The 15,736-nt window shown below is 43.3% G+C and overlaps 1 protein-coding gene across 2 annotated transcripts; it reads right to left on the bottom strand.

The window, feature by feature from the left end:
- On the bottom strand, window positions 1-11,291 carry LOC111868792. Of its 2 annotated transcripts, XM_023859765.2 has the most exons (5): window positions 11,184-11,291; window positions 8,576-8,658; window positions 4,130-4,419; window positions 3,172-3,309; window positions 1-462 (listed from the first exon to the last, which is right to left on the bottom strand). In XM_023859765.2, exons 1-5 carry the CDS (start codon window positions 11,196-11,198, stop codon window positions 185-187), a joined length of 804 nt encoding a protein of 267 aa, XP_023715533.1. In that variant the 5' UTR covers window positions 11,199-11,291; the 3' UTR covers window positions 1-184. The 2 variants fall into 2 exon arrangements, with proteins under 2 accessions (XP_023715533.1, XP_023715534.1); XM_023859766.2 differs by lacking the exon at window positions 3,172-3,309.
- Between the last annotated feature and the right edge of the window lie 4,445 nt (window positions 11,292-15,736).

The raw sequence follows: 15,736 nt of genomic DNA, 5'->3' as shown, positions 1-15,736 counted from the left end.
TATAGATAACCGTATTTAATTACTTCTCTTACTTTTATATACATGTATAGTTCAAGTTCAAATGGCCTAACGTGAACTTCCATTGATATATTGATAAAGCCCACCCATCCACCCATCCACCCTCTTCACATCTTCACCCATCTGCGCGCATAGTCATTACCTCCAACACGGAACTCTGAAGAATTTAGACTTTAGACTTAATTTGAAAGGGAAGAACATATGGCTCTGTGTCTTGTAGTGCGGCAGCCATCACCGTAAGTGCAGGGCCCCTTGTTGCTGTATCCTTAAACACCACTTTGTTGTCCAACTTGTACTCGTCGTACAACAACTTGTGGACTGTGGCCATGCCTGCCCGCTCGCAAATCCGCGCTGATGTAGAGCTCGTGCAGTCCGCTTTGGCTGCCCGGAACCCACGCTGCGCGGCCGCTTCTAGACTCGCTCGAATCAACTGCACAGCCAGACCTGTTGGATGAGAATGTTCTCATATCAGCCGCACGAGAAAAGTTACAGCTACCATATACTGTACAAATTCTTTAGGAACGTCTGGATTCCACTCTACTAACTAAATAACAACCTGACTACTTGGGATTCCTGTTTTATTTTTGACCGTCCATCGTCAGGTATTCTGAACACTACAGAAACAGCGTTTCGGAAACTGCATCTGTTCCTCTCCTCAGGTGAGGGGGCGCGAGGCTGTTACTTTGCTGGGTCCTTTAGAAAGAGCTAACTTCAATCAATGGACAGAACCCTTTAGAATTAACTAGCTAACTAACTTCAAGGAACTGATCCCTTCTTGAGAAGCCTCCAGTTGTTCAGCTGCTCAAGAATGTTCTACATTTTATGACACAGGATAGTTTATTACAGTGTTCACAAATTCCTTCCACTCTTCCCTATCCTGAGCCAAACGAATCCAGTCCGTAGCACCAAATCCTATTTCTTGAAGGTTCACCTTATTATTATTCTCCCATTTACGTCTAGGTCTTCCTGGTGATTTTTTCCTTCTGGCTTTCCCACAAAAACCCTACATGCATTCCTCTTGACCCTAAGTGTGCTACATGTCCTGCTCATCTGATCCACCTTGACTTGATCTTTCTAATTATATTCGCCGAAGATTAGAAGCCATGAAGCTCCTCATTACATTTTTTCCAGCCTCCTATCATTTCATTGTGGTCCAAATATTCTCCTCACCCACCTCTTCAGTTTATGTTCCTCCCTTAATGTTAGAGACCAAGTTTCATACCAGTGCTAAACTATTATAAGTCTGTTCCTTGTCATCACGGCATGGCGTGTTCTGAAGTTGCGGGTGAAGGAGACGACCTTGGCATATGGAGGGTAACTACGGAAATATTTTATAAGAAGTCGTGGACAGCCGACAAGGAGTAGTGCTCAAGTTGGGGGGTTAGACGTGGGGTTAACTACTCATCACCCTATTTTTTTTTGTTATGTTACACAGGGTCTCAAGCTCCTACTCTATCGATTAATTATACATCCTGGCGTTGGAATATGGATACTGGGGAAAAACACGGAAGATAACTTCACCACGGCCACGAATCGAACTGGACGCCGCCCGAAAGCAGGTTAGATGGCTTGCTGCTGTGCTAACCTATTTCGTGTGTCTGAAATACTGTAGGAACAGAAGAATTTCGCTGGAGACTGTTGCGTCATCGCATTGATTGTTAGCGGTGAGATTTAAACCAATCAGTGTTCAGTAAAGCTTGCCTCCTTTTGCGAGTGCTTCATGTTGAAATGCTCTCTTCAGGCATGTTGTGCTGTACTGCAGTTCATGGACCGGTCAAGACAGGGATACGCTTTAAAATTTAGAAGGCGTGGCGATAACACACCACGATAACAGTAAATTAGCTAGACGTGTTATCTCTGCCTCTATTTGGTTGTAATTTAGTTGTGTACAAATTAGACGCGTTATCATTGCGTATGCTTGGGCCGTGAAGGTTTTCCTATCTTTATCGGCACAGTAACTCTTTCGCTCGCCTTCAAATTTGGCAGGCGCTGTAACGGCAATGAGATATACTATTAGGGAAGGAGACCCTGACCATAATAAACACAGGCCTTACGCAAGACATAACATTAATAACACGAAATAATGGGCAGAGAGAAAGAAAAAGTGGCGAGGTAGTGAGAGACACTATCCTGGGGGGGGGGCAGGTTCCCGGTCAGTGTCCGCGCGTCATTCTGGTAGAGGTATTGCATTTCTATGACATTGGAAGAGCTGTATAATAGTGAAATTTTATTTAAAATTGGGAGGGAAGCATGCGAAACACTCAGTGCAACGTGAAATTTGGGCACCAACTCAGCATCTGCTCTAGGATCGAGGGAAAACACGGAAGACTTGATCGAGTTGGTCGGTCGCAGGGCCTTCCGGATGGAAACTGTTTTCTAGCCAGTAGTCCGGCTTTAAATACGTGAACTCTTAATATCAGTCTTTATCTTTGCTGTTGCTTCATATGAAAAATTTTATCTGCTTTTACAGATGTTTCTTTCCAATTACTTTGCTAGTCAATATGGCGGAAAGGAGAAGATGTGCTGAACTATGAACTGTAACATCCGATCCCCCCTCTCCAGAATATATATTTAAATTCGCCAACATTTAGTCAACCAGAAATATAAATTTTTGTAAGTCTGTATGCATGGATGTGCACATAGGCATGTGTTCTCTCTGCAAATGTTATACAAAACTATTTGGTGCTCATCCAAATTATACACATAAAAAGAAGTAATGGGAATAATTATTCGCCTACTTTCCTTTGATACGACACGGACCGCATATAAAACGACGGCTCAAACAATACTTCATTGCCGCGGAAACGTATTTGCAGAGTTGTTACGTAGCAATAATAAGGGAGAAATAAATAAAGACTTAAAGATTCTCCTTTTATAAGATACGGCCCGCATAGACAATGACGCGTCCAGCAGTTTCTCTGTTGCGTGTATTCGTTTCAGCGGGAACGTATTTACCTAGCCGTTACCTAGTACCGAAAGAAGGATAAAGTTAAGAGAGCCATTGCCTTGAAAGAACAAGAGAGACACACATACAGACACAGAATGAATGGGAGGTATTTATGAAGTACGCCGTTGAGATTGGCTCAGTTGCCTAAACCTCAACTTTAAGCTTGGTTTGGAGCTTGTGTTCCTTTTCGTGACGAGTATTCTCACCTCTCCCTGTGTGTGTAGGCTCCACAGACACTAGTCCAACTTCGAAGATTGTGTCAACTCCAAGAGCTTCGAAAAGATCCAGTTGACGATGAACTGTTATAAGCATTCTCACAACATTCGCAATGAGGGGATCTTCAGCTGCAACAAGAAGTCAGATGGCTGCAAGAATGGTGACAGTGTTCCTTCGCCGGAGAGTTTTGTGCTCGAAGCCATGAATTGGGTTTGAAATTTGTATTTGGTAGCGTAGTTGGTTGAGGCACTGCACTATAAAGTGGAAGGTCGTGGGTTCAAGTCCCGATGAGGTCATTAGATTTTTTTAATTGACCTAATCATTCCAGCCGCACTATGGCCCTGGGGTCGATTCAGCCTCTAATAGAAATGAGCACCTGGAATATTCTTGGGGGTAAAGCGCGGCCGGCGCGTAAGGCTGACAACCTTACCCCCATCTATGAGCCGATTCTTAGAAAATATGGGAACCTCGACGTCTCACAACCCTATGGGCCTCCACGGCCTGTTACAGGGATAATTTTACTTTTATAACTGAATGGCGCGCACTTATTTAAACTTCGCAATAAACACGATTAGCAGACAGAGAAAGGGGAGTGATATTTCTGCAAGAATATAAAAAGCAGATATGAATTGGTATTGGTATCTCAGTTCGGAACCCAGTTTTTTCTGTTTTTCATTAATTTGAAACTGAACTGTAGGCATATTTAAATGAAAAGCGATGTATACTAACATAATATTCGATTAATATAAAGGCGACCGAGTGTTGGTTGTCGCTCGATAAGGATCGAACCAATCACTATCAGTCAGTCATATGGTAGCATCATATCCTGTAGAAATGTCTGTCTCGTCCCAACAAGCCGTTACTCGGCCACCTTATTGTTTCAATCGTACAACAGAATGTCTGAATACGCATGCGTATATAACAGACTATAATTTCAGCGGTCCATACCTGGACCAACAGATGACGGCAATGAACATCCCATCACCTGATCTCTTGTTAATGGCCGATTGAGGCAAGCACCAACGACGCTGGAACCTTCAAGGGCCATGACACACAAGCCACTACGCAACTGCATATCCGCATACTCGCGGAAGTCCCGTTCCCGCTGTCCTGTAGTGCAAGGCGGGAAGCACTGTGACAGGGGCTCATCACGTAGGAAGATTGGGGTGATATGGTTCAGCACGTCACAGTAACGGCTCTCAGGTACCAGGTGGACAGACATGGCTCCACTCTTCGAGCTGAAGGTACAGAATGAACAGAAACACATTGACAGAGATAAAGTTTTCTCCATTAAACCTTCCACTTGCCACCTCTTTCTAAACTTCCCGCCCTGTAACATATTGTGCTGGACAGAAATAAGGAGGTTCGTCTAGAAATAAACAGATAAAACCTGAGTAGATAATAATGTCTTGTCAACAGAAATCAGAACAAAATCATAGTAAAAAGGTAATTTTTTTTAAATTCGCTTAGTCGGGGGTGGAGTCCAACTGGGTCCACTCGGCACGGCGGCCACTGATTGGCCTATTGTAGCCTGCCCCGGGTGATTATGATGATGGAGAATTTGGTGGAATGAATATTGGCAGGGGAAACCGAAGTACTCGGAGAAAACCCGCCCCAGCGCCACTTTGCCCACCACAAATTCCACTTGACCAGACCCGGGATCGAACCCGGGCCGCCGCGGTGGCAAGCCAGCGACTAACCGCTTGAGCTATGGCGCGGCCAAGCACCTATTAAGACCACATTTTTATTCCTGTCTGACAGTTGCGGGTTTGTTGATGTGGGGCAAGACAAGAAGACGGGTCTGCTTTTTCAATGTACAATGTAAAATATATTTACATTTTACCTGTTATTAAGTGAATATATATAAGGTCTTTGTCAGTCGAGACTCAGTACGGCAGATCATGCCTTATTTTTAGCAGCGTCCGCCTGTGAATTCTAGTGGCCACTTTGCTTCATGAGATTTAAGACAATTTTTGTAATGGCCATTTTTCTCCTCCTCTGACAGAGCACCACTGAATTCTGCCATGAATTACTGTACAACATTTGCTATTCTCAACATATTGTATCCTTCAAGAGTCAAAGTCACATTGCGACTGACGGTCAGTCAGTCAGTAAGTCTTGGTGTCGAGCCCCACCTGGGGCTCATGACCAGATATTTATTACTGTTTGACATTTACGGTCTTGTTTTTGTGGGGAGCCCTCTCTGATGAGAGGACGGGTCTGTCTTTTGTATATGCTGCTGGTCCTTGCCAGCGCAGTCTTTTTCGGGTCCGAGTCCCTTGAGACTTCTAACCATATTTTACCGTCTCAGATTTGAGACTTCCCTCTTCGTCGTCTCCTACGACTCGCAAGGTCACGGTGGAGGTATTAGACCCCACCTCCACGCGGGTTAACTGTCTTCTTCAAGAGACTTTCTTTGCCCCTTTATAACCCTTCTGCTTGAACCCCACAGAAAACACAGCTTGTATTGTTAAGGAGGCGTGTTTACTGGTCCGTTACGTAGCTTGTGTTCCGGGAATGTGTTCACCGAGCCCTTTCCTAGCGAAGGGTATACGCATCACAATATATATGACTCTTAGTTTTCACTTATCGCCATTTAGAATTAGTTGCAGGAAAGCCGATAGAGGCACCACTTGACGGCTTGTTTTATTTTGTTGCGATTTTTCAAGTTTTTTTTTGGTTAAGTACGTACTTACTCACTGTGGTATTTATCTATATGCTCCGTTACTTACACACAGTTTATGCAGAAAGCATTTAAGTAATGAAAGAGTTTCTTACTGCAACCTGTCATGCTATTTGTAGGTTTACCTCAACGTGGCGCTGCTGGTAATATGGAACCCCATAGCTCTGAGGGTTCCATATTATGTGAATCTTTTAAATAAATGAGGCACTTTATTTTGGTTGTTTGAGAAAAGTCTAGAAAGTATCTGAGTTCCACGCCTTCGAAAATTAGAAAAGAGCGGGACTGGGAAGCAGTTCATGTCATGACAACCACGCGAAAGGACGAAGGGGGGGAGGAAATGGCTCTAATGAAAATTGCAGTTCCAAGGAAAGCTTGGAGTCGTGTGGTTTTGGAAAAGGAAGATTCTTCTGAAGGTGTAGTAACCAAAATTTATGGAGAAAAGCAATTTTATCGGTTGTTATGAAGGCTGTGCTTTGTAAGTATCAGCTAGTCCCGGAAAGTAAATCTTATTGGCTTCATAAGAAAAATCCACTTACTATGGATTTTCAGCGTGTTCTAATAAATAGAACAAAAATTCATTTGATCACTGTGGAATAACAGGAAGAAATTGACTAGACCACTTCCTTCGTCGTCATAAGGACAAGCACCGGAAGTCAAGATAGGAAACAAAATTATTCAGCCGATCACATGTCTGACGGTGATGAAACGAGTTTCATTATTTTAAAAAGCGAAATCCCTTAAGCGATTTCGCACAAGAACAAACTCAATATGAGTACATTAACCTCAGCGGTGGCCTATTTGGTGATGCTTTTTGCCTGCACGAGAGTGGGGAGTTGCGTCTTAATGTTCCGAAGAAGCAATACGAGCTAATAGATAATGAGGACTGTAACAAGAAAAACACTCGGTGCTTGTAGCCCATCAGGATGGGTGTAGTCTGACTTGTTCACTGACTGTCTCCTCACTTCAATGCGAAAACCAAACGACAATGTGGGGCGCCTCTCTTAGTTTCTGCTGCGTGGCCCCTTTGCATTTGACTTAGTGCGGTAGCGTAGTTAGTTGAGGCACTATGCTACAAGCCGGAAGGTCGCGGGATTGAATCCCGATGAGATGGATTTTTCAATTTACCTAATCCTTCCAGCCGCACTATGGCCCTGGGATCGACTCAGCCTCTAACAGAAATGAGTACCGGGAATATTCTTGGGGGTAAAGGGCGGCCGGCGCGTAGGGCTGACACCCTTGCCGCCATATATAAGCCGATTGTTTAGAAAATGTGGGAACCTCAACACCTCACAACCTTGTTGGCCTCCACGCCCGATTACAGGGATAACTTTATTTACTTTACGCATTTTAAAACCATTTTCCCGTCTTGAGTGTGCCACCACATGCTACTCGTAAGTTTCAGCCTCTGGCAAATCTCTCATGGGTCCTCTCATACCTAACTACAGCGAGAACATCGTTTTCATCTTCGGATAAACAACCGTCCGCTATCCATGATATTTCCTAACTTTTTGTCGTGAAAACGAGAGAAATACAGATATAAAGGGATTCAGAGCCACAGGGATATATCCTCCCAATAGAGAGTTATTCATCGCCGCCGAAGTTTAGGCCGAGCTGAACACATATGATGAGGCAGACGCAACTGGTAAAGAAATCGATGCCCCTCCTGCTGATCATGGCAGGGCCACGCGGGATGCCCCTTCCACTTCTGGCTTAGTGCATGCTGACCTGCCGAGAGCCGAGCAGAAATACTCTGTGCTTGCCTTCGCAGAGCATATCTGCCCTGACTCGAAGAATTTAAAACCTTGGTAAAGACTTCCTCAGCTCCGTTTATCACAGGTTCCCAGTACGAACATCATGAAGCACAAGGCTAGAAGAAACTTGAGAACAGCTTTCCGAGGAAAGTTCCTCCAAGGATCAAGTGGGTCAAGTACATCAAGAGGAAGGGGAAAACCGCACGTAGCGAACATAAGCAAGAACATGAAGTTCTGTTAAGAACTATTCGCCTACTTTCCTTTGATACGAAACGGACCGCACAGAAAACGATAAAATTAAGGGGGCACACAAACACAGACAGAAAGGTGATCTCATGAGCTTTGTAATAATAATAATTAAGGGGGATACACAAACAGAAAGGTGGTCTCATAGGCATCAAAGCCTAAAATTTAGGGGATACACACACGGATGCACAGAGAGCAAAGTGATTTCGTAAGCTTCCTTTTATTTTTGTCAAAATAAGGGAAATGGGCTAAGGAGGAACAATCGTGAAGAAGGCGAGGACTCGCATTCCAGACGATTTCAGATAGCAATGGGTTGGCCGTCTCACAGAAGAGAAGACGCGTGGAGTTTTACTCTTGTTGCGAGAAGATTAGGGACCAACTGTGTAATGTATCATATGATAGTGAGAGTTGCGGCTGTGAGGGACACAGTACTCTGTTTGAGTTTACTGCAAACAACAGACGAAAGTTAACATTATTTCTTTACGCGAAATTAACTTTATGTAAACATACGTTTAAAATATATTCGAAGTCCATTGCACTGCACTGGTCAGTTCATTGCCTTGGTCCCTTGTTTAATTTGAAAATTAGGCTGCCTTATTACCAGCACCGTTTGTATAAAGAACTTTCTAATATTTTTACTGAAATGAAGAATTAAAAAATGTCCATATCAAGATGTTGGTGACGGCAGCTACTGCTCATACTTTTGGTACTCACTTAGCATTACGAACTTCTGCACCCATCACAAGGGATGTTGTCAAGTTTTGTTGAACGTATCTGCTCCTCCTAGCGAGAGTTGTCTGTAAACAACACAACAAATCTCTTATTGAATTCAACGTTACGTGAGGGGTATATGGAGTGCATTTTCTTTTATTGCTAGTGGGGTGGGACTAAGTCCCTTGTACTGCGGCCACTTCTGGCCTATTGTACCAGCCCCAGATGATAGGTGAGGGTATTGTGAAGCAACTGGTGGAATGAAGATTGGCAGGGGAAACCGAAGTACTCAGAGAAAACCTGCCACAGCGCCACTTTGTCTACCACAAATCCCACTTGACCAGACCCGCCGTGGGAAACCAGCGACTAACCGCTTGAGCTATGACGCGGCCTATATTCAGTGTTACGAGCAAGTCACGTCAGTGTGGGAGCATAAGCGTCGGAAGAACGCCAAACCAGCGTCTCCCCCCTCTTTTAACCCTCAGATATTTGAAAAAAATAATTGGATAGTGAAAGCGAAGCAATTATACTAAGTATTGAATTCACGTTCTTGTGTCATGAATAAAAATTAAGAGTAGTCGGTATAGCGACTGGATATGGGCTGGACGACCGAGGGGTCGGAGTTCGTGTCGGTAGGGTCAAGAATTTTCTCTTCTCCACGTCGTCCAGACCGGTACTGGAACCCACCCAGTCTCCTATCAAATGGGTACAAGGGGTTCTTTCCAACTAGTGCAGAGGTCGAGAAAATGTGGATCTATACATCCACCCCCCATACGCCTTCAGAAACAAAATTTCCGGCCACTTCTTCCTTGGAACAAGACCTCACGGCACCCTCGCCGGTTGCGAATGGCAAACTGTGACGCTAAGCAACACTGGCCGTTTCTTTACGTGTGTCGGATTTTAAGTATAGACACGAATCATTGTAAAGTGAAGGGAAGTTCAAATATTTGGGAAAGATACTAGCAAAGAAAATTATATTCATGAAGGCGTTAAGAAGAGATTCAATTCTGGCATCCTCGCCACAATCATTTCTCTCGCTTTTCTTATCTGAAAGCCTAGACTTTAAAATGTGCAAAATTATAATTCTGCCTTCTGCTCTATGTGGGTGTGAAACGTGGTAACAAGCTTACCTAAATGAAAGAACAGATAAACTGCTGCTGCTAAGAGAGAAAGAGCGAGAAAGAGAGAGGCGGGGGAGAGGAAGAAACCACGCAATGAAAAGTTTCACAGAGTTTCTTCTGCACCGGATGTTATTAGGCTGACCAAATTAAGGAGACTAAAATGTTTGAGACGCCCAAGAACATACTGGAAGAATGAAAATACACACAATATTTTAATTAACAAAATAGGACGGAAAAGACAATTTTGGACACTGGGCGTAATACGAGTATATATGGGGGTCGGGGAGAGGGACTCCAGTGCAGCTAAATTTTTCCAAGAAGTGCAATAAACATTGTGAATATACTAAATATTTTGGCATATGTAAAAGAAAAAATCTTTGTCCATACCGTTACTTTGGTGCTTTCTGTCTGGTGGGTGCAAAGAGACAATAATATATAGCCAATGGTTCAACGGACAACGCTCTCTGTCTGACAGTTTCAAGGATTGTCAGTAATTATGAAAATACGTGTGATATCACATCCTTTAATTTTTAGAATTTTAATTTACCGACAAATAAGAAAACTTGGTGTTTATTTCTTTGAATGCACTACCTTTCATATTTCAGTTACGGAACCGAAGAGCCCTGCTATTGCTTATATCAGGAAATTTATTAAAGTTTCATATATAAGATTTAAGCTGATGTACACTTAAAGATTACTGTGTTCTGGTATGCAATGTTGTGTAATCCGGTAGAAATTCACTGACGTTTCGGTGAAACGTAGGCATGCTGTCCCCATACCCAGAGTCGAAGGTAAGGCCAGGAAGAAAGATTTCTGCTTCGTGCTGGTTTCTTGCTTGGTTTACTCTTTGATCCTGAAGATGGAGCCAGTATTTCCTGCCGAACATTTATGAAATTTTGTAGGACTGCACGGAGCTATAAGCTAGTAGTTGCCCTCACTGTCACCGCTGTGTGAAACTCAAGTTCAGCGTAATGAGTACCTAGTTACAAGCACTGAATTTAATACGAAAGCATGTAGCATTTCTTGTATTTGAGTAGCACTTATTCTAATACCATTTTCTGCAAGAAACGGGCGCTTTAATTACTGAATGTGCAAAACAAAAAACGAAACATGAACGATATGAACACGGCTTATACATGCATGTATGCCACACTCACTTCACAATACGTAAGTAGTACTATCTTCTGGGATATAACGCAGTGTAGCCCTTTGAAAGTCAACCGACGTTTCGGAGGATCATATCGCCTCCATTTTAGCACAGAAGAATGATCCGAGCAAAATACCAACGTGAAAGCAGATTACAAGCAGAGCTCTGTGAGTATATATCCCAGAAGGCAGTACTGTTGTCCTTAACCACCGCTGTGAGAACCCCAGAACAAATATTTAGAATATTTGTTTTCTAATTCAATGGGATACATAATTATACTGTAGAATGTCGCTACGTGAGATCCAGCGTTAGAAAGAACACCTGTGTGTATTGGGATACATACGATCAAGGAAACCATGATGCTCTTCTTCCTTCCACGTGACCTCTACACCGTCAGACACTCAGAACAGGTGCTAAGTAGCAGCTTACCTTACGTAACTGAATTCAGTGGATTACGACTGTCTTTATATATATACATTCCTCACAGCTCAGCCTGAATTTAACCGCAAATTTTTCCTGTTGACGCTTATCTCTGACTCACAGCGGTGGGCACTGTGCGCGCATAGCCTGCATGTTTCATGCTTTCCAAAACCTGATGACAATACACACAGCACATTCATAGATTCATGTCTCATCTCTTTCCGTGGACATCGTATCTCCAAAAATATTGTCTAAGTGCAGTAGATTAAACATAAGGACGGACTGATAAAACGGCCTCCTTGTGCAAAGAGCGCATAGAAATGGAATTTCGTTGGCAAGTACTGATACTGCATACCTCCATGGTATTTCGTTGGCAAGTACTCATACTGCATACCTCCATGGAATTTCGTTGGCAAGTACTGATACTGCATACCTCCATGGAATTTCGTTGGCAAGTACTGATAGTGCATACCTCCATGGAATTTCGTTGGCAAGTACTGATACTGCATACCTCCTAAATCTTGATTATCATTCTGTTTATTCACTGACATTACCGCACCATTTTACATGCGGGGGTTGTCTTCGAAGTAGATGTGGTATGATGGCCGACAATAAAGAAGAGGGAAATGCGAGATCTCTAATTTTGGTACTAAGTCGGCGTAATGGTGGAAGACCTGAGAAAAACTAGGAAGACTTATTGTAGTCTACCGGGTAAGATTTGAATCTGAGACCTTCCGAACACGAACTATTACACCATCCCATTAAATAATACAACATTCTAAATGTAATATTAGGCTGTGGGCACACCAAGGAAACTAGCAACCGCAACGCAACCGCAATTTACTGAAAAAAAATAGCCAATTTCAAGCAGACAACTGCTTTTCAGATTAGCAGACGCACACTGAAGAAGCTTACGTTTGATTAGCTGCTCACATCATGTCAAGTTGAACACATGTTACTGAATGGAGCAGCGCAAATTGCGGTTGCCAGTTTCTTTGTTGTGCCATCGCCCTTACACTTTTCCAAGGAACATAACCTGAATCCAGACTCCTTCGTCCCATGAAAATTGTTTCCAAAGCCAAATCTAATTTGTCCTGACTAGCAGTCTGAGTGACGTTTGTCATATACAGGGTGTTTCACGACTTTAGGGCATAACTGCAGGAGGTGATTTCCTAGGTCTTTGTGGTCATTAAAGTTCATATAAACATGTGTCCGATTTTGGACGGTTACGGAGTTATGACCGTTTTTTCATTCCCGTACACGCCCTCGTGTGAACCGCGTCTATCATCTGACGGGTCGCTATTTTTAGCCAGCTACAGACAAAGCGTTCTCGTTATCTCGACACTTGAGAGGTACGTAAGGCGTGGTGGGTTGGTATGTCCGGCGCGGTTCAAAACCGAGCTGCAGCCTGTGTTGCGGCCGGCGGTGGCATTTTCGAAAATCAGCTTTAAGAACCAATAAATTCAAATTAAAGGTAATTTCACGAAGTTAACTTTGCATTCATACTTTAAATGTATCATGGATTATGCTGGTTTATTATTTTGTTCCGTTTATTGCCAGTAATCGTTATCTTCTATTATGAGTTTAAAACGGTCATAACTCCGTAACCGTACAAAATCAGACATATGTTTATATGAAGTTTTTTGATCACAAACACCTAGGAAATCACCTCCTGCAGTTATGCCATAAAGTCGTGAAACACCCTGTATACCAGGCTCTTGCTCAATAAACTGCACACAAATAAAATTAACAGCTTCGTCAGCCTTTCGTACCATCAAAACAATTGAATCACCGAAGCGCTTTATAGAACAGCTGACACTAGGACACTACGCGGCAACGCAATTGTGAGAAAACTGGTATGCTCCGTTGCCTGGAAGTTTAGTTTCTCAGTCTTTCTGCGAGCTGTGTTTCCGTTTCCTCAATTTGCACTGCTCCATTCATTAACATGTGTTCAACTCAGGCTGATAACAATTCTCGGAAATTGCGGTTGCGTTGCGATTGCCAGTTTCCTTGGCGTGCCCTCGCCCTAAGAGTGTTTAGAAAAATATTGTAAATGCTTCAGGGCGATCAGCAAAAATTGAATGGCCTTTATAAAACTGAAGTTCCAATTGGTCAAGGTGCATATAAGGTTCATTATGGAGGTTGACATTTTATTCGTGTTATATCACAACAAGCTTATGACCCATCGAGGAGGACGGATAAAATACACGTAATTTCTTTCTTCCTTTCCTTTGTCCCTTTTGTACCTTTATTTCCTATTTCCCAGTGATTTCTTTCCTATCCTCTCATTTATCCATACTATCCTAATTCCTCTCCTCCTTTCTTGCTATTTCTGCTTCATGCAAAATCAGTTCCCTCGCTACTGCTCCTCCGTTCCTTTGTTCCCTCATCTCCTCGTCTTCTCTCCTCGGTATTCCTTTCCGTCCCTTACATCTGCCCGTCTTATTGTCACTCCTTCCTTTCTTCTATTCCTTCACATTAAAACAGTTTCGCTTCTGGGACGCATGGAATATTCCGCTTATGGCCTTGTCTAATTCATAGCTCATTATAAATCGATAAGCCTATGGCTGAAAATCGGGACTTTAATTGAAATCTCCTATCGAGTTTCAAGAAAATCTGCCCAGCGGTTTAGAGGATGACAATAGGCGACAGGGACAGACACACGAGGCCCTCCTCTTGCCTACTTTGGAAGAAAAATTTTAAACGAGCGAATTCCTCAGTAGAGGTAAATCTATCCCTGTAACAGGCCGTGAAGACCAGTGAAGGCCCATAGGGTTGTGAGAGGCTTCCACATTTCCTCTAGACAGTCGGCTCACAGATGGCCCTTTACCCCCCAAGGAAGAGCTCTGGTACTCGTTTCTGTTGGAGGCTGAGTCGACACCAGGGTCATAGTGCGGCTGGAATGATTACGTAAATTGAAAAAAAATCCACCTCTTCGGGACTCGAACCCGCGACCTTCCGGCTTGTAACATAGTGCCCCCACCCCTCAGTAGAGGTAATTTGGTTCTTATTCCGACTCATACTTCTAGGATTAGCTCCTAGACATAGTCATATATATGTGTGTGGGTTTTATGCGTACGTAATATAGACTTTATTCTGTGCAGCTTGTATCGAGCAAAATGTCTGGATTGCCTGTAGTCCGCCGAGGATTCGAAGCAGATACCTACTGAATACATGGCAAGAACTGAATATCGCTGAATACTAAATATTTCATGTGAAACATTAAGAAGACGAAGAAATGGAGAGGAAGTAAGGAAACAAGAGAGAATTATCGCAAGCTACTTGAAGTTCATTCGTCTGGGTCACTCCATCAGAGTTAAAACAGTTGGTAAATAAATGTGACACGAATTTCTTCATGGGAGATTTCCTTAAACCCGTTCTCACGTTCCAACTCCCTGGGACAATTCTGACTGCGTAGGATTTGCGCTGGCCACAGCTCTGCTGTATGTTATTTGAAACGTATGGACTAGCGATAACCAACCTCACCCCAGGCTTGCAATGCGAGAGGCTGGAGGGAGGGTTGTACGTCTGCACTTGTTCTGCTTAGTTCGCTGTCTCTCGATTTGTTTCTATGCAAGACGCTGTCCAGTGGCGGATGTTTCGTTAGACAACACTAGACACTGCCCCTTTTCAGCCTACTCTCCTTATTTTGAAAAAAAAAAAAAAAAATTAGGCATATGCGATCTGCGTGCTGTCTGTTTCCCCCCGCACCCATCAACTTCTGAATGGCTGAAACTTGGTGTGTGTATCATGGCATGTGAGCTCATTTCAGTGGCGTACTTCATAGATCGTTTCCATCAGTCTGTGTGTCTATATATGCGTTCCTCCTGTCGTGGGTAGTATATTTTTATTTAATTTATTTCTGATTTGATAAATGAAGCCACGAGTAACTCAGAATTTTTAGGGTCAAATGATAGAATTACATCGATTCGTGATTTGAGAAAGATTACAGGTGCCACCAAACTGGCATTTTCATGGAGGGACTGAGGAAATCCAAGAAAAAATTAATTCAGGATAGGCAATGTTCCGACCCAAATTCGAACCGAGGACCTCCCGAATACAAATCAGAAGCGTTACCGACTGAGCCACCTTGGTCGGGTCCTCATTTCATCAACTAGACCATCGCTAATAAAAGAAAGATCTATCCAATAAAGTATGTCTATGGTCGTGGCCTACTTAAGGCGTTCGAGTCGAGCGGCTAACAAACACCACTCAATCAGCATAGCCGAGCATAGAGCTCGTGACCTCACGGATACGAAACAAGCCTGATAACCACTACACCCGGTATCCATTCGACAACGGCCGGTCACAGCGAACAGAGACACCCTCTGTCCCCAGCGAGGCTTGCACACCGGTAAACCTGCCGTTTATTAGGGGAAGTTCCGTCTGTCGACTAGAAAATAGACAGATATCTCTAGTCTGACCTTTTTTATTGCTAGTGTGGTGGGACTAAGTCCTTTGTACTGTGGCCACTTC

Source organism: Cryptotermes secundus, unplaced genomic scaffold, assembly GCF_002891405.2.
Source record: "Cryptotermes secundus unplaced genomic scaffold, Csec_1.0 scaffold257, whole genome shotgun sequence".
NCBI lineage: Eukaryota > Metazoa > Arthropoda > Insecta > Blattodea > Kalotermitidae > Cryptotermes > Cryptotermes secundus.
This window is presented reverse-complemented; position numbering and strand designations above follow the sequence as displayed.